Raw genomic sequence first — 19910 nt, 5'->3', positions numbered from 1 at the left:
TTGAAATTGTTTGTTCTTGTGTTTATTGTTTTCTTTTTCTAATGGCTGCATATTCAAGTGGTGACTCTTCCAAACCACACTCTCCTCATAGAGCGTTTATTCTTAATGAATTAAAAGAGGCAAAACGCTCCCTTTCCCTAAAGAATGAAGCTATGAAAAAGTTGGAGGAAAGATTACAAATAGTTGAATTGAAGCAAGATAGGTCATCCAATTCCTTCCATGGAAGCCACCATTCTCATAGACATTCTTCAAGAGGTTCTTCCAATGCTCACGGCCATGAAGAAGATCATAGAAGGAGGACACATCACCATCATCATCATGGAGATAGACATCACCGTGAAGAAGGACATCACCATGAAGCCAAGTCTTATTTACCTTTTGTAAAAGTACCTAGCTTTAGTGGTGAGCGTGATCCTCGTGTATATTTAGATTGGGAGGCTAAATGTGAACAAATTTTTTATGTACATGAGGTCAAAGATGACCAAAAGGTGAAAATAGCCTTTTTAGAATTTTTAGATTATGCCATGCAATGGTGGCATAGACTTATAATGGACATTGGACTAAACAAGAAACCTCCCGTGGTTTCTTGTAACGATTTGAAATAGTGTATACGCATTAGATTTGTTCCACCACACTTTAGGAAAGACCTTTTGTTGAAGCTCCAAAGGCTTCACCAAGGCACGCTAAGTGTGGATGCTTACTTTAAAGAGTTAGAAACGCTTTTAATCAAAGTAGATATGCATGAAAGTGAGGAAGCTAAGATGGCTAGATTTGTGAGTGGTCTTAGAAGGGATATTCAAGATGTTGTTGAACTTCATGAGTATTCATCTTTGGGAAATTTGGTTCACCTTGCCATCAAGGTTGAAACCCAACTTGCAAAGAAAAATGCTTTAAAAAAATACTCATAATGATGACTACTACAACAACTCTTGGAGGAATAAAAACAAATTTTTTTCAAAGTATCCTCCTAAAGAATCATCTTTCCAAACTAGAGATTCTAAGCCTTCAACTTCTAAATCCCCAACAAAATCGTCTAGTAAGAAATGTTTTAAATGCTTAAGATATGGTCACATAGCTTCTAATTGCCCTTCTAAACGAAATATGTTTATACATGATAGGGTAGTGGTTAATGAGCATGACTCTGAAACCTCTAGACATTCCTCACCTTCTAGATTCCCAAGTGAGATTGAGAGCGAAAGTCCTTGTGAAGGTGACTTATTGATGATAAGGCGAATGTTGGGAACAATTCCAAAACCTTTGGATGATACCCAAAGAGAAAATATTTTCCACACCCGATGTCTTATCACCAACAAGTTATGTTCCTTGATTATTGATGGGGGTAGTTGCACTAATGTGGCTAGTACAAGAGTTATGGAGAAGTTAGCCTTACCCACTATCTCTCATACCAAGCCCTATAAATTACAATGGCTTAGTACCGAAGGTGAAATCATGGTTAACAAACAAGTCCTCATTAACTTTGCAATAGGAAAGTATAAAGATGAGGTTTTATGTGATGTTGTGCCCATGGAAGCAACTCATGTTCTTTTAGGAAGGCCTTGGCAATATGATAGACATGTTTTACATGATGGCCTATCCAATACAATGTCTTTTTCCTTCCAAAGGCGCAAAGTTAGCTTAAAACCCCTCTCTCCCCAAGAGGTTCATGAGGACCAAATAAAAATGAAAACTAAAAGAGAAAATGAGAAAGCAAAAGAAGTCAATAATCAACCGAGTCACCATCCTTTATCCACTAAATCAATCATGTTGACTCGTGCTATGCCTCAACTTGAGCCTTGAAGGTATTCTTCTTCTTTATCTTTTTCACTACCCAAGGTTCCTATTTCAACACCAACTTGGTTACAAAATGTTAGGGATGATTTTTACATACCTTCTAATGGTTTTCACCTTTTAAGAGGATTTTTTCCAAAAATATCATCATCCCCAAACAATGTTTTCCAACTTGGTCTGTCTATAGGACCTCCTTTTCTGAATTCCCACTTCTTACAAATTCTAAGTCATGTTTGTCTTTTTCTTATTCAACTGTTAATTTTGATAGTAAACTGACTTTATTATATGCAGGAATTCTGAATTCGTGGACGAATTCTCTCCAACTCGGGGAGCATGATGGAGATCAAGTAGAAGAGGATTTCACTAATGGAGGAAGAGGCCATTCACCCAAGCATTTAAAGTTCTTCCTTCTAGTCTTCTCAAAAATAAAGAAAAATTAAATAAAGAGAGGACCAAGCCCAAAAACAACAAGAAGACTACAAGCATTCAAGAATGGGCTCCAATTAATATCTCTCTTTGTAATTTCTTTTGTATAAATTTGAAAGTAATATAGAAATAGCTTAGGATGTTCTAAGAGGGAAACCAAAAAGACACTTCCATTAGTATAGCACCTTAGGTGCTAGTTTTGGTAGGTAGGGACTAGAAGAATGCCTTTTTCACATTCTTTCTCTCTTTAGGCGCTAGAGTATCTTAGAAGGCATTAGAAGGTGACCTTTCAAGCTTCCTTCTCTTGTACGTTGTGACTGGTTTTCCCCATTATAAAAGGGAGGCTTAGGTCTTTGAAATGAAAAAGATTGATTTTTGAGAGTAAAGAATCTCTACCAAATTGGTGAGTGAGTGAGAGAGACTTGTGTCTTCTTCTCTTCTAGTCTTATCTTTAGGGAATTCTTGGACTCTCAAGTGGCGCAACACTTATATTGAAGCCAACTATCCTTCAAGTGGCGTGCATATTTCCAAGAGCTCCAACAACATAAGTTTCCTATTCCTATTCATCTTCTTTTTCCATTTCCATCCCATAACAAACTCTAAAACATGTCTTTGTTGTTTCTTGTTGTTTCAATCGGTAGAACTTGTGTAGTTTCTATTTTTGTTCGGTAGTTTACCTTGGGTTGTTGTTCTTGTGGTTCTAATTGTGTTTCTTGAACTTTTAATCGGTGCATTTGTGTTTTTCTTTGTTTCATTCGATTCATATGTCCAAAAATGGGTTTCTATGTGAGTTTGGCTTGGTTCTTGTGTTTTGGTGAGTTCTTGAACGATTAAGAACATTGATCCAATTCTTAAAAAGTGCTTAATCATATTCCAACTCTTATTGAATCCATAACATGTTCAAATCATATCCATATCATGTTTTTGGGTTCATATCAATGAGGGTCATCCAGTTGTCAGTCTTGGTCTCGGCTATTGTCAGGCATTCAGTTTCTAACACACAAGGGTGTCTTAGCCATATTTGTATGACTGATCGTTGGTGGCTCTTCTTCTTTGTGACCAACAGCCTAGACAGGACATTGACCCTTTTGTTTGTCTCCCTCGGTATGTGTTCTAAGGGTCCCTTGTTGAATCGGGCGATGCTGTTTCGGGCAGCATGATAGTAGCGTTGTAGTAAGGGTTCCTTCACCTTGAACTCTCCCTTGACTTGGTCGACCATAACCTGGGAGTCGCTTTTGCACACAACCTCGCGTGCTCCCATGTCATAGGCTAGGTTTAGTCCAGCGAGCAAGGCCTCGTACTCAGCCCGGTTGATGGTCGCCTTGAATCCAAACTGGAGTGCTTGCTCCAAGAGGAGATCGCCTAATCCTTCTAGGATGACTCCTGCTCCACAGGTTGTTTTGTTGGATGAGCCATCCACGTAGAGCGTCCACCCGGCCGACAGGGTGGGTAGCGGTGTAAGTTTGGCTGAGAAGTTGGCTAGGGACTAGGACTTGATAGCCCCTCTCGGTTGGTACCGAATGTCGAATTCAGACAACTCGACCGACCATCCTATCATCCTCCCTGCAAGGTCGGGTTTAGACAAAATTTTAAAGATGGGGTAGTCGGTCCTTACAGTGATTGAATGATTTTGGAAGTAGGGGCACATCTTCCTTGATGTGAGGACCAGGGCGAGCGCCACCTTTTTGATCATCTAATATCTCGTCTTGGCCTCATGAAGCGTTCGGCTAACAAAATATATTGGTCGTTCCTCGTCCTCGACCTCCTCCACCAATGCAGCACTGATTGCCTCCTCCGAGACCGTTAGGTAAACCAGGATGGGTTGGTCGATTCTCGGCTTCTGTATGACCGATGGAGATGTTAGGAAATCCTTCAACTGCTTGAAGATTTCCTCACATCTGTCGTCCCAGCTGAACTTGGCAGCCTTCTGAAGTAGCTGTACAATCGATCTCGTCTGCTCGGCCAGTCGGGGGACGAATCTTGAGAGGGTTGTCAAGCGCCCTAGGAGCTGTTGCACCTCCTTGATGTTCTTTGGACTCCTCATGCGGACTATGATTTGGCATTTTTCGGGGTTAGCCTCGATACCCCTATGGGTGAGCATGAAGCCTAGGAACTTCACTCCCTCAACCCCGAATGTGCACTTCTCGGGGTTGAACTTCATATTGGCCCCTTTGAGGGCTTTGAACACCTTCTTGAGGTCTTCCACATGCTAGTCAAAGGAGTCGGACTTCACCACGATGTCGTCCACGTACACCTCTACACACCGGCCAATCAGCCCTTGGAAGATTTTGTCCATAAGGCGTTGGTAGGTCGCCCCTGAATTCTTGAGGCCGAACGACATGACCTCATAGTAGTAGTTGGCATCGACCGTCATGAAGGTCTTCTTCTCTTTGTCCTTGGGGTGCATACTTATCTGGTTGTAGCCAGAATAAGCATCCAGGAAGCTTAAAATTTTATGGTCGGCCACCCCATCTAGCAGGCAGTCGATGTTCAGTAGAGGGTAGGAGTCCTTCGGACATGCGTTGTTGAGGTTTCTGTAGTCGACACACATCCTCCAGTTACCGTTCGACTTGGTGACCATGACGACATTGGGTAGCCAAGTCGTGTATCAGGCGTCCCGTATGAATCCGGCCGATAGAAACTTTTCTTCTTCTACTTTCGCTTCTAGGCGCTTTTCATCGCCGTAATCCCTCTTCTTCTAGGAGATCGGTCGTGCTTCCTTAAACACTGACAGCTTGTGGGTGATGATGTCTGGGCTTACACCTGGCATGTCAGATGGTGTTCACGCAAACAGATCTACATTCTTCTTAAGCGTGGCGTGCATTATCTCGGCCTCGGCTGCTGCCAAGGCTGTCCCCACAGCGGTACTGCGCTCTTCATGTAGAAGCGGTACTCGCCTCAGCTCTTCCCTGGCCTCCAACCTGTCCTCGGTCACCCGTGGATCCAGGTCTACCAATGCAACAGTTGGTTCTACTGACATCGATCGGGCCTCCCAGGATGAGCTGTCTTTCTGAGAGGATTTACTCTTGGGAGAGATGTCGTTCCTCAAAGGCTCTACTCGGAGGCTTTGAGCATAACATTCTCGTGCCTCCTTCTGGTCCACATGGACTGTAAGGATATCCTCCGCTGACGAAGGGAAATTCATTGCTAGGCGAGGCATCGACACGATTTCCATCAGCCGGTTGATGGACGATCCCACAAGGAACAGTGAATTATCAAGTACAATAATCGCTAAATATAGAACAAAACAATTAAAAGTGTATTGAGAGTGGTTGTGTTGGCGATGATCAATAAGAAAATAGACAAAGAATTAATTGTTTCAATTGGAAAAATAGGGATTAGGTTTCATCTCTCTCACTCTCATGTATTTTGATTAACATGTCAATATTAAGTTCTTTAATTGAAATTGATGCCCGTATAAAAATCATTTATATCGATTCCTCGCATATAAAATCCTTAAGAATGTTCCCTAACTATCGATCCCTCGCATAATTATAAGAACAACTTAGAACAAAGCTCAGACGTTTAATAGCAATTAACATTTCAAGTCTATTCCTAGCACTCAAATATGTTAAGTATTGTTGTTTAGGTCCGAACCCTAAAAATACCTCCCGGACAGATTTAAGATTCTCAAGTTGTCACGGAAAATTAAAAGTAAAACAACAATACCAATAATCAATCAAGAACTGAATATTAATATATAAAATATCACCTCAATACATAAGAGTTTGAGCAGATTACTCCCAATCCCAAAGGGTAGAATTAGCCACGCATACTTCTATCACCTTCCATTCTCCCAATTGGGTTACAATTCACTCTATGGTGTTTTCCTCTCAATCTCGCACCCTAAGGTTGAGCCTCTAGCCCTCTATTTATCCTAATTTTCTAGGGTTAGGTTGTTTATTGTGTCGCGCTAATGGGCTAAATGATAAAACATAAAAAAGGCCCAATCTTTCTTTGCATCTTTTCCATTCTGGGACCTTCTATCTTTATCTTTTTAGCTCAAATCATTCATCTTTAATCCAAATCTCCAATCTTCCTTAGAAATCTGCAATTAACACCAAATTTGGGAATAAAATACTCTTATTCAAATAAAGATCATAAAAAATGTAAAAAGGTATAAATTCATAAATTAGGGATTATTTTATATGTAAATTAGCAATAAATCCTCATAAGTGCCTATATTTTAATATGAAATATTACTGAAATTAGACACTTATCACTCTCCCCAACTTAGAATCTTGCTTGTCCTCAAGCAAAGTAAATGAATATATTTGAATTTAAATATCAAACAGCTTAATTCACTAAACAACAGATCAAATTAGAAACTTATGATGCTTCCAAATTCAAATATAGAAAATTTTAGACACAATCAATTTCCAAGATCAAATCAAAACAAATAAATGACAATTCATCAAGAAATATCTTCTCATATGCTCACGGGTAAGTGTTTCTCTCTATTTCACTGAATCATAACAAATCACAGTTGCTTTTCATTTCATCTTCAAATCACAAACATATTAGAAACATGAATCTTGAGGTCTTTTCCAGGGTTGTAATGAGGCTGGGCTTCCAAAAAATATTGGTATTTCTTAGATAACAAAATGCACATCTTAAAGAAGAAGAACATACCTACAATTCAATTATAGAGAACATATATGTTATCTAATTACCACTTTCTTTCGATGTCACCTTTTTCCTCATTTTCTTTCTTTTCATGATTTTCATGAAATTTTTTTCTATCTTTCTTTTTTTTTATTTCTTTTTCTTCTTCGGTTTCTCTTACTTTTTTGTTTTGTTTTCAATAATAGGAAAAGATTCTTCCTATTTTTAACTTTTTGAACTTTCAAAATCAGAACCAACCATTCCCTTTTCTATATGTATTGCATCTATGTTCTCCTTCCTTAGACATGCTAAAGGGTAGAAAATTATATCAATAAAGGTTAAGGTGCAATATTAACTTTCTTGGCCCAAAGGGGATATAAAAAAAATGGAATTCTAATATAAAGGTTGGTTTTTTGGCCCTGGCTCCTAATTAACACAAACAAATGCCTCAATCATCTTCATGCTCTTTTATGATGCAACAAAAATAAAAATTAAGCAACCACAACTGTCAATTCATCAGTAAAACTCTCAAAAAAATTGTTTAAGGTTCACACACTCACTTGGTTTAAATGGTCTCATTCCTTTTTGTCTTGTCATTATCTGTCCTAATCAATCATCCTGTTAAATTTTCATGTATCATATTTGAACTACATTTGAATAGGGATTCAATCATATTTTCTTTTCTAACCTGTGTCTAATTCATCTCACTATTTAATATTTAAACACAAATTCTTTTTTCCACAATTCAAAATTAATATTCTAGTTCTTTTTTATTTGAAAAAAAAATAAACTAGAAAACAAACAAATTAAAACTGAAATTTAGTCAAGAAAGATAATTCAAAACTTAAACTACCAAACTAACAAAACAGGAAAATTTATTTAAAATAAGCAATAAAAACAAACTAAACAAATAAGCAAATAAACAGAAAACAAAATAACCGAAAAATAAAATAAAATAAAATAAAAACTAAACAGAAAATAAAATTCAAATAATTGAAAAGAAAAGAGAATTAAAAAGATAAAACCATATTTTTGCCCAATCCTCTCTTCTTCATAAGTCATCCAACTTTTTTTTTAAAAATCTTTATCTATAGTCTTGCTTCATTTGCTAGATCTGCCCCCTTGACTAATAGAACCTGTCCTCAAGTCAAAATACATAACCTGCAAAATGATTAGGAGGCATACAAGATTTTTTTTTTTTTTTTTTTTTGAAAAATAAAATAAACAAAGGTAACAACATAAAACTAAAATGTGGACGGGGTTGCCTCCCAGTAAGCGCTCGTTTAACGTCATCTAGCTTGACGCCTGTTTATTTCAAGGTGGAATATCTCTGTGATCCATCCTTCTGTACACATTCTTCCCCTGCATTAAAATTTTTAAGACCATTAAAAAGATTTAAAGTTACCTCCTCATCTTGAGTTCTAACTTGAAGTTCTCCTTTGTCGACATCAACTATGATTCTAGCAGTCTTCATAAAGGGTCTTCCAAGTATCAAGGGAACCTCCTCATCTTCTTTCATATCCATCACAACAAAATCCACAGGAAATATGAATTTATCCACCTTGACGAGAACATCTTCAACCACACCATATGGATACTTGGTTACTTGATCAGCTAACTTTAAAGTCATCTTGGTGGGTTTAATCTCCAAATCACCTATTTTCTTCAGCATTGCCAAAGGAATTATATTTACGCTTGCTCCCAAATCCAATAAAGCATTGGCTACTAATAAAGCACCTATAGACACGGGAAGGTTAAAACTCCCTGGGTCCTTGAATTTTTTAGGCAAGCCTTTTTGAATAATGACATTGTATCTATCCTCCAGCTCTATATTTTTTTCTTCAATATAGCTCTTATTCTTTCGAAATCTTTCAAATGTTGAATCTTGCTTCAAATTTCCTGCAAAATAATTTTTAGGGAGCATTTTATCAAAGAATTTTCTTTCCTTCTCTCTTTTTGAAGGAGAATGAGGATATGACAAATCTTTTTCAAAAATTCCTCTCTCCTTATTTTCACTTTTCTTCTTTATTTTTTCCTCCTCACTTCTCTCTTTCTCATCTCTCTTCCCCTCTGTCTCATCTTTTTCTTCTTTTTCAGCCACTACATTATCGCAATGCTCTTTTGAATTGGTTTGCCTATTGACTAAAAACTGGCCACTTTGTTCCTCCGTAATTTGTGCAATTTGTTTGGTCAGCTGTTCCATCTGGATCTCTATACTCCTAATCATGGCCATGCTATTGTCCTACGCTCTCACAATATTGTCCTGCGCGCTCACAATCTTTGTCAGAGCGTCTTCAACTTTATTCATTCTTTCAAGCATGGATGGATCCTCAACTTCAGGTGAATTGTGCTGATAAAAACAGTGACCATTAGGATGAACACCTCCACAAAAATCACACCTGATTGACTGACTTTGGCTTTGAGATGAATGAACAACATATAATTGTTGGGGCAATTTAGCCATTTGTACAGTTAGTTGCTCAATCTGCTGTGTCAGAATCTTATTTTTAGCCAAGAGTGCATTTTCTAACAACCCTTTATTCTGAAGATCTTGTCCATCATGTTGGGCTTTATAATCAGTTGATGCCAATGCATCAATAATTATTGTCGCTTGTTCTACATCAAGGGCCATCATTGTGCCACCAGCTGCAGCATCTAGGAGCATCTTTATGTCAGATCTGAGACCATTCAGGAATATGCTCAGTTGAGAAATATCTTCAAACCCATGATTTGGGCATTTTCTCAATATCATCTTAAATCTTTCCCATGTATCACAAAAGACTTCATTTGCTCCTTGTCTGAACATAGAGATTTCAGACTTTGCTTTGATGTAGCGAGAAATTGGAAAAAATCTTTGCAAAAAATTTTCCTCTACATCCTTCCAGCTAGTGAGGCTCTGATTTGGAAGTGATTTGAGTCATTCCTTAGCCTTTCCTGCCAATGAAAAAGAAAACAAAGCGCATATAAACATTTTCAAGATCACCTGATTGAAAACCCATTGTTCCTACCAATTCATAAAATGTATCCAAATGTGAATATGGATCCTCATGTTCTATTGCTGTAAATTGATAGGCACGGATGAGAGTGAGAAAATCGGGATTTATTTCCAAGGCCTTGGTAGTAGTAGGTATTGCAATACTAGAAAAATGTCTTGGTCCTTGGTACATGACATAATCTCCAAGTGTCTTCTTAGTAGGTGGTGCTTGCTGTTCTGTCATGTTGCTTTCTTCCTAAAATATATTAGTGGAGAGAAAAAAACAGAGAACTTTTTTTTTCTTTAAAAAGAATAAAATAAAATAAAATAGAATAAATTTGAAGATAAAAATAAAAACAAAATATGTAAAATAAAATAAATAAATAAATAAAACAAAAAACAAAAATAAAACACTAAAATGACGTTAAGAGAAAATTAACAAAAATATTCAAAAAAAAATATAGATAAAATAAAAACTAAAAACAGAATAAAAGAAAACTCTAAAAACAAAAAATAACGTACTAAAAAAAATAAAAAATAAAATAAATACTAGAAATAAAATAAAATAAAATAAAGTTAAAAAAAAAATTAAAAACTATAATTGTAAACAACTGATATTCTAACTAACTAGCTTACGTAGAAATAAAAACTAAAACTAATAATAAAATATAATTAAAATAAATAAATAACAGTTACGTAAACATAAATAAAACTACCTAAACTAATCCTAAAAAAAACTAAAATAAAATATAATAAAACAAAATCAAAATCAAAACAAAATAAAATAAAAATTAACTAAATTAAATAACGTAAAGAAAAGAAAAGAAAATAATATAAAATCAACAACTTTTTTTTTTTTTTTTTTAAACAGCAAATCTATACTAAAATCAAATCAAATCTAATTTTAATAAAATAAACAAAATCAAAACAAATAAAAAAAATAAAATATTTACAATATTTAGGAAATTATACTCAACAAGTCAAATCTGTTCCCCGGCAACGGTGCCAAAAACTTGATGACTTTTTACGGCAAGTGCACCGCGTTTGTCAGAAGTAATAATTGTCCCTAAGGACGGATATCGATCCCACAAGGAACAGTGAGTTATCAAGTACAATAATCGCTAAATATAGAACAAAACAATTAAAAGTGTATTGAGAGTGGTTGTGTTGGCGATGATCAATAAGAAAACAGACAAAGAATTAATGGTTTCAATTGGAAAAATAGGGATTAGGTTTCATCTCTCTCACTCTCATGTATTTTGATTAACATGTCAATATTAAGTTCTTTAATTGAAATTGATGCCCGTATAAAAATCATTTATATCGATTCCTCGCATATAAAATCCTTAAGAATGTTCCCTAACTATCGATCCCTCGCATAATTATAAGAACAACTTAGAACAAAGCTCAGACGTTTAATAGCAATTAACATTTCAAGTCTATTCCTAGCACTCAAATATGTTAAGTATTGTTGTTTAGGTCCGAACCCTAAAAATACCTCCCGGACAGATTTAAGATTCTCAATTTGTCACGGAAAATTAAAAGTAAAACAACAATACCAATAATCAATCAAGAACTGAATATTAATATATAAAATATCACCTCAATACATAAGAGTTTGAGCAGATTACTCCCAATCCCAAAGGGATGAATTAGCCACGCATACTTCTATCACCTTCCATTCTCCCAATTGGGTTACAATTCACTCTATGGTGTTTTCCTCTCAATCTCGCACCCTAAGGTTGAGCCTCTAGCCCTCTATTTATCCTAGTTTTCTAGGGTTAGGTTGTTTATTGTGTCGCGCTAATGGGCTAAATGATAAAACATAAAAAAGGCCCAATCTTTCTTTGCATCTTTTCCATTCTGGGACCTTCTATCTTTATCTTTTTAGCTCAAATCATTCATCTTTAATCCAAATCTCCAATCTTCCTTAGAAATCTGCAATTAACACCAAATTTGGGAATAAAATACTCTTATTCAAATAAAGATCATAAAAATGTAAAAAGGTATAAATTCATAAATTAGGGATTATTTTATATGTAAATTAGCAATAAATTCTCATAAGTGCCTATATTTTAATATGAAATATTACTAAAATTAGACACTTATCAGCAGGGCTGACAGCATATGATGCATGGTAACATCCGGGCTGAGGTTCTAGATGCTCATCGCCACCTTGCTAAACCTATCAACAAAGGTTCTCAGCGACTCTCCCTTCTCCTGGTGAATGCCTATCAGGGCGATGGAGGTTAGGTGATGTGGCCTGCTGGTGGCAAACTGAGTCTCGAACTTCATCACGAGTGTGGTAAAGCTATCAATGGAATTGGGTGGGAGCTTGTTGAACCAGCTAAGGGTTGCTCCCTTCAGCGACGTAGAAAACACTCGGCACAGTACTACGTCATCTGAGGTGTAGAGACTCATATGGGTGGTGTAGGCATCCATATGCTCGTCCGGGTCGGTAGACCCGTCATATTGGTCTCGGTTTAAACCTTTCCACTTGTCCGGTAGTGGAACTTCAACGATAGTGTTGGTGAAAGGATGTTGGCGGGTCGAGTCCATGGTGATAGTCGTCCTGACCGACTTGTTAAGAAAGGATTCTCCATCCATGTCGTAGGTGGGAGTCTTGTCTCTTGTCTCCTCCAACGGTCTCAGGTTGGGAGGAGAGGTGAAGGACCTACCAACAACATTGGTCGGTCCAGTGGACAGTCCTCCCTCCATCAGCTTCTTTTTCATTTCCTCGTTCTCCCTTCGGAGAGCTTGCATCTCTTGTTCGTTTTTCTGAACAACTTCTTTTGTCTTCCTCTTCATCTCGACCATCTCTCTCTACAGAGACAGCAGCAGCATTGCCTGGTCGGCTTCAGTCATCCTTTTCATGCTTCTGGTTGAGACCATCTACATTCTTTCTTCAGCTAGTTTCTCTCGGCCTCACGGTGGGCGCCAATTGTTCCTGCTAGGGAGATGGGACCTAGAAAACTGTTGAAGGCTTCGTCTTCTTCCTTCCTTCGGGCAGGTTGCTAGGGTTTCACTGTGATCCTTCCGGTCTTCACGCTATTCCTTCGGCTCTCAGTCTCAGGTGAATGCCAAATGGGGGAGGTACCTGTAGAAGGCACTTTGACGCTCAAGTCAGTAAAGAGGGTATTCGACACTCAGGTGTGTACAGTGATAATGACGTACCTTTCTTCTTGGAATGTGTGCTATTTATATTATTTTAATGGGCTTACCTTATTGGGTCTGATTAGTGGAATGGATCACACTTATCGTTGCATTACCTAATTCTTAATGGTAATTTATCTTCACTAACATTGTTTTAAGCGTTAATGGTTAAATGTGTCGGTCGGTCAAACCGTTCGTAGAGGTCTCGGTCGTCTCGATCATCTTGGTCTCGTCCCATACCAATACATTTTTAAAATGGTATAATTGATAGAAAATTCAAATTTACAATAATTATGGGATATAAACAAGTGCTCTTAAACATATTTAATAAAAAATAAATTACAGAAGTTAATATTATTTATGTATAAGCTTAAATAATTAATTTTAATATTTACTTAATAACTTTATTTTTATTGCATGATTTTATTTTAATTATTAACTCAAATAAATGTTAAATAATTACTATATGTTTATATTATTAATATTTTTTTATTTATTTAAATTATAAATAATAGGAATTGGTAAGTGTACAAACAAAAGCTAGAAGTGTAGAAGCATACAAGGTTAAGGTAGTTGAATCCTATGATCCAAACAAAACCGAATTAACCTATAACATTAACTTATAAATATACTTCAACTTATAATAATCAGAGGATTGCTAATTGTCCGACATAATGCAGTTAAGTAAAAATTATGCTACTGTTTATAGCAATGCAAGATATAACACATTTAAATTACCAAAAACTTTGCATAAGCTACTAACCAAGTAATTACATACTTCATATCGCAGACAAAAAAATGCAATTTATATCTTTACCCATGACTGTAAGGCATTATATGCCAATTTAGGAATGATGGTATGTGGAGGCAGCCCCAATCCGCATATAGCATTAGATCACAAACTACATATTCAAATTATTACAACAGCAAAGCCATACACAATATTTGTTTCACAAACTAAAAACCACAACACATTGCACACGGTTTCGAACAATAGATTTCGAAGACAGAAGTTTAGGGTGTGCGAGCACAAACCTGAACAAACCTTGAGCGGAGGCGGCGATGACGGACAGTGAAGGGTGTGAGAGTGAGTGTTAGGAAGGCTACAAGGATTGATGGAAGAGTGAGTGTTTCGTGAAGATCAGATGAGGGTTTCGTGAAGGCCGCATTAGGGTTTCGTGGGAGGCAACGCTAGATTTCGTTAATTTGAGCAATGCGTTAGGGTTTCGTTAGCAGAGAGAGCAAGAAGAAAGAGGGAATAGTAGATCACGTTTATCAAAGAAAGAGAGGGAAGAGAGATTTTGGTTTCCAAAAGAGTGAATTTGGTTTCCAAGTGAAAGCAAGTTTTTTTAAAAAAAAAACAAGTTTCCAATAACTTTTCAAGTTTCCAAGTGAAAACAAGTTTTCAAAAATAATTGAGAATAATTAGAAATGGTGTAGGGAGGGAAAGAAAACGCTAGATTTTTATTCTAAAGGATAATTGTGACGGTTAAAAATGACATATTTTGAAGGATAATTATGGCGGTTACTAAAATGTCATATTATACGAAAACTTGGGGCAGTTATTAATAACCGTCATATTAAAACCACCACTTTATACATGATTTTTTGTAGTGAATATGTTAGTTCATTTGAGATTCTAAAAGAGTTTACCTAACATATCAATTGGATCTTGAACTGGGGTTTAGATCTCATCCAATTTTTTATATGTGCCATAATTTAGTGAGATTTTATGCAAAAAAAACTAGACACTTATGAATTTTAATTGTTAATGAAGTTATAATTCAACCTTAATTTGAGAAATTTGAATCTAATAACATATTTTGGATTATGAGACGAATAGGAACTATTTATTCCCAAGTTTGGGCTAATTTCATAAATCTAAGGGAAGATAGAGAAAAAGGGCTAGAGGAGGAATAAAGCTCACCCAAGCTTCAAACCAATCTTGCCCAAGTGAAATCACTCTAGAGGAAAACTTGCTCTCTAGACCAAACTCACAAAGAACTCGCCCATAACTCGCCTAGGACTCGCTCAGGCTTGCTTAAGCGAGTTTGTTCCAGTGAAGTTGGTTTTTATTTTCTTTAAACTCGCTTGAGTAAACAATATCTCGCTTAAGCGAGATGTTACTTAACCTATGTCCAATTATGGTAAATAAGGGCATGAGGCAGAGGAAAAAGGAGACTGAGAGGAAAATCAAAGATAGGAAACCTTAAAGGATACAATTGTCAAGGAGAAACACTCTAGATATTCTTTTTTTGCTTTCAGTGCTTGTAATGGCCACCATGAGTGGCTAAGTCTTCCCTTAAGGATTAGGAGTAATTTGTTCAAACTCTTATGTATTAAGGTGATATTTATTTATAACATTTTTTCTTGATTGATATTGGTATTACCATTTTATTCTTAAAGCTTGAATTTTTATTCATGATTTTGATTCTTGGATTTTACTGGAAAATACTTATGAGGATCTGACCTAGATGGTAATGTTTGACATATTTAAATGCTAGGAATATATTTTAAATATTAATTTTTGTATAACATTCGTTCTTAATGATAAGAATGATTTTATAAATGTGAGAAATCAATATTTAGGAGACAATGTTAATAATTTTATATGCGAGGAATCAATATAAATGACTTTTATATGTGCATCAATATCAATCAAGATAGAATATTGTATGTTTTTGTTCCAAAGTACAGATGAGTGATAAGGATTAACCCCATTTCCAATTTTCTCAATTGAGATATCATAAATCATTTACTTTTTGTTCAAATAATTTCTCATGGAAATTTATAATGCCAATGACTTTTCAATCAAACTTTTTCACATCTTTTCATATTTAGTGAGTGTTATACATTGAGATTTTTAAAGAACTATTCCTTATGGGTTCGATATCCCTCCTTAGGGACAACTTATTACTTTTGAATGGGTACACTTTGCGAAATAAGTCGTCAAGTTTTTTACGCCATTTCCGAGGAACAATTTTTTTAAAATTTGAAAGTACAAAATTCCTAAATATTATGAATATTTTTATTTGTTTAGTATTTTTTTTTTACATTTTTTTATTTAAATTTATTTTGTAGTTTTTTTATTATTTTTATTGCTAGTTATTCCTTGTGTTAATTCGTGCGTCAATTGTAATATATGTGATATTAAGAGGACAAAGTTCTAATGATCAATTGCAATTTGAATCAGAAATTAAAAAGACATATCAATAAAACAAGATTAAAAGGAAAAAAGAAAAACAAGGGGAAATTAGATAAGAGTCCTCAACCATTTCTACCCTATTGAAACTATTCAAGAAGAAACCAAAGCTCAACAACCGCAACCGAGAAGAACACTTAGTGACAATGCTATGCTGCAAGGGCCAAGACATTTTTCTAGTATAGCAATACCTACTACCACTAAGGCCTTAGAAATGAAACCTGTATTCCTCAGTTTGATCAGTACCTATCAATTTATGAGCATGGACCATGAGAACCTATATACCCATATGTCTACATTTTATGAGTAGGTGTGAACAATGAACTTTCAACTAGGTGATATAGAATCTACTTATTTGCGTTTTTTTTCCTTTTTCTTTGGCAGGAAAAGAAAAGGAATGACTAAAATCACATCCAAATCAGAGCCTCACCAGTTGGAAAAATGTAGAGGAGAAATTTTTACAGAGATTTTTTCCACTCTCCCACTACATCAAATCAAAGTTTGAGATCTATATGTTTAGACAATGACGAGATGAAGCCCTTTGTGAAACATGCGAAAGGTTCAAAGTGATACTGAAAAGATGCCCAAATCATGGGTTTTAAGATATTGCACAACTGAACATCTTTCATAATGGCCTCAGATCTAACATAAAGATACCTCTGGATGTTGCAGCTGGTGATACGATGATGGTTGCCAATGTTGAAAAGGTGACAAAAAATATTGATGCATTAACATCAGCAAATTATCAAGTCCATCATGATAGACAGATCGAGCAAAAGAAAGGGATGTTGGACCTTAATACTTCATATGCATTTTTGGCTCAAAACAAAATATTGACATACCAATTGAAGCGTTGACCAAGTAGATGTCTAAGCTACCACAACAATTACAGATTGTGCATTCTTGTCAGAGTCTACATCAATCGATGAGGTGTATTTTTGTGGAGGTGATCATCCAAATGGTCATTATTCTTACCAGAACAATTCAGTTGAAGAAGAGGTTAATTATATAAGCAACAAAGGAAGACAATGTGGTTTCTCCAACAACAATTATCATAATAATATGCATCAAGGTTGGAGAGGCAATCGAAATGAAGATTTTGGGTGGAAACAAGATGCTAGTCCATCCAACAGACAACCTCATTTTCAATAACAACCATTTATCCTTCAGTTTAGGAGAGAACGAGTAAATTGGAGGATACCTTGGAGCAATTCATGCAAGCTTCATTGTCCAATCAGAAGAATATTAAAGCTTCAATTCAAAATTTAGTGACATACGTGAAGCAGTTGGCGGATCCACAAAGTGGTTCATTTTCAGCTAACACACAAACGAATATCAAGGAGCATTGTAATTCAATTACTACTAGAAGTGGAATAGTTATAGGAGAGGGGATTGGTGACAATTTGGTTGCTTGTGAGGAGAGAAAAGATGAAGAAAGAAAAATTGAGTGTAAGGGAGAAGAGGAATAGAAAATAAAGAGTGTACATATAAAAAAGAAAAAAGAGAAAAAAAATTGAGAATCCAAGGAAGAGTGCTCACATTCTAAATTTACCAGATTTGTTGATATCCTTAAGAGATTGCATATCAATATTCCTTTTACTGAAGCTTTAGAGCAGATGCCAACTTATGTTAGGTTTATGAAGGATATTGACTAAAAAGAGAAAATTTAAGGAGCAAGAGACAATGGAATTAGAAGATAGTTGTAGATCATTAGAAGTTTTTACTAGAGAAATCTAGAGACCCAGGGATTTTTACTTTGCTAGTCACAATAGGCAATCTCATAGTTGGAGCGATCATAAATCTCATGCCTTTATCCATGTTGAAGAAAATTGGAGAAGTTGAAATACTGCCTACTAGGATGACATTGTAGTTAGCTGACAGATCGATAAAGCATCCATTTGGTGTGGTTAAAGATCTTTTGGTGAAGGTAGATAAATTCTTATTCCCAATCAACTTTGTAATCATGGACATAGAAGAAGATGTCGAAGTTCCTTTTATTCTTGGACGACCATTTATGAATATTGCAAAGATTATGATTGATGTTGATAAAGGAAAGCTGAAAGTTTGTCTTTCTTGTAAAGAATGGTGAGAAGCCAATTATTATTAGCAATTATTTAACTACGGAAGAGGAGAAACAAGTGATAGAGGTGTTGAAAGTGAATGAAAGAGCTGTAAGGTGGACTTCTACAGACTTGAAAGGTATAAGTCCATCATATTGCATGCGTAAAATTCATATGGAGCAAGATTTTAAACTTGTAGCTCAACCTCCAAGGCGCCTGAATCCTACCATGAAGGAAGTTGTTAGGAAGGAAGTTCAAAAGCTTTTAGAGGTAGGGATGATTTATCCAACTTAGGTTAGTCTTGTGCAAGTGGTGCCTAAGAAATGAGGTATGACAGTTATTCATAATGAGAAGAATGAGTTAATTCCTACAAGAACGGTCACATGATGGAGAATGTGTTCGTTATAGAAAGTTGAACCAAGTTACGAGGAAGGATAATTTTCCATTACCTTTTATGGATCAAATGTTGGAAAGATTGGCAGGGAAAGCATATTATTATTTTTTGAATGGTTATTCAAGTTACAATCAGATTGTGTGGATCTAAAAGATCAAAAGCAGACAATGTTCATTTTCCCATTTGGAGTATTTGCTTATCGAAAAATGTCGTTTGGGTTATGTAATGCTCTAGCAACTTTCCATAAGTATATATTTGTTATTTCAATAATGAGAATCCCACCAATATCGTGAGGTTGGTTACTGTTCCTACTAGGGAGAGGGGACCAAGAGAACTATTGAAGTCTTCGTCTTCCTCCTTCGGTCGGGCAGATTGTTAGGGCTTCAGTGGAATCCTTCTTGCCTTCGTGTTGCTCCTTCGGCTCTCGGTCTCGGGTGAATGCCAAATGGGAAAGGTTTGCAGAAGGCACTCCGATGCTCAAGTCAGTAAAGGGTGTTCGGTACTCGGGTAGGTGTACAGTAATAATGACGTATCTTGCTCCTTGGAATGTGTGTTATTTATATTATTTTAATGGGCTTACCTCATTGGGCCTGATTAGTGGAATGGATCACACTTATTATTGCATTACTTAATTCTTAATGGTAGTTTAGCTTCACTGACCTTGGTTTGAGCGTTAATGGTTATATGTGTCGGTCGGCCTGGCCGTGCGTGGTGTCTTGGCCAGCTCGGTCAGGAAGGCCGAGCCACGTCAGTGTGTGCCTCGGTCAAGGAGACCGAGCCACGTCATATGTGTTGGTCGGCCATACCAGTACAGTTGCCCCAGGCTCGAGGATGGACACATCCGATGAGTCTTTAATGGTAGGTGTCGGTCGGTCTCCCTTAGGTGCGTGACTATTAGGCTTCCCGAGGTGTGATGTGACCTCAGGCGGCGTGACGTGACCTGCATTAATGAGGGGTTTTTTTGGGCGAGAGTCATTGTGGATCGTTGGATCTGGGAGATCTAACGTTTTGAGATCATTTTTACGTTTTGCGTTCCGATGTCCTTGGGCCCTATAAATAGTGGTCCCAACAGTGTCGACACACTGTGCTTTCTTTGTGTGAGTTGTCTGATAATCGAACGATATCTCGCCCAGTGCTCTGATAACTGAGTGACCTACTACTTCTTCTTTCTTCTTCTTCTTCTTCTTCTTCTTCTTCTTCTTCTTCTTCTTCTTCTTCTTCTTCTTCTTTTCTTCTTCTTCTTCTTCTTCTTTTCTTCTTCTTCTTCTTCTCTTTTCTTCTTCTTCTTCCAGTATAACTCTATGTGTA

At 36.3% G+C, this 19910-nt stretch overlaps 1 protein-coding gene and 1 pseudogene across 1 annotated transcript; one reads left to right on the top strand and one right to left on the bottom strand.

Annotated features, from left to right (window-relative positions):
• Window positions 1–8133: 8133 nt before the first annotated feature.
• Window positions 8134–9052, bottom strand: LOC137815903 (uncharacterized). Its single transcript, XM_068619010.1, has 2 exons — window positions 8225–9052; window positions 8134–8181 (listed from the first exon to the last, which is right to left on the bottom strand). The coding sequence occupies exons 1-2, from the start codon at window positions 9050–9052 to the stop codon at window positions 8134–8136; spliced, it is 876 nt and encodes a 291-aa protein (XP_068475111.1).
• A 487-nt stretch (window positions 9053–9539) lies between these two features.
• On the top strand, window positions 9540–9645 carry LOC137816799 (small nucleolar RNA R71; annotated as a pseudogene).
• Window positions 9646–19910: the final 10265 nt, after the last annotated feature.

The sequence above is a fragment of the Phaseolus vulgaris genome, chromosome 1 (genome assembly GCF_000499845.2).
Source record: "Phaseolus vulgaris cultivar G19833 chromosome 1, P. vulgaris v2.0, whole genome shotgun sequence".
NCBI classification, from domain to species: domain Eukaryota; kingdom Viridiplantae; phylum Streptophyta; class Magnoliopsida; order Fabales; family Fabaceae; genus Phaseolus; species Phaseolus vulgaris.
The sequence above is the reverse complement of the archived record's forward strand: the minus strand, read 5'-3'. Positions and strand labels throughout refer to the sequence as shown.

Coding starts and splice junctions, on each gene's coding strand:
- LOC137815903 (XM_068619010.1), bottom strand. CDS start 9,052: ATGGCCATGATTAGGAGTATAGAGATCCAGATGGAACAGCTGACCAAA. Junction 8,182..8,224: donor TTAGAACTCAAGATGAGGAG/GTAACTTTAAAT, acceptor ATTTTAATGCAG/GGGAAGAATGTGTACAGAAG.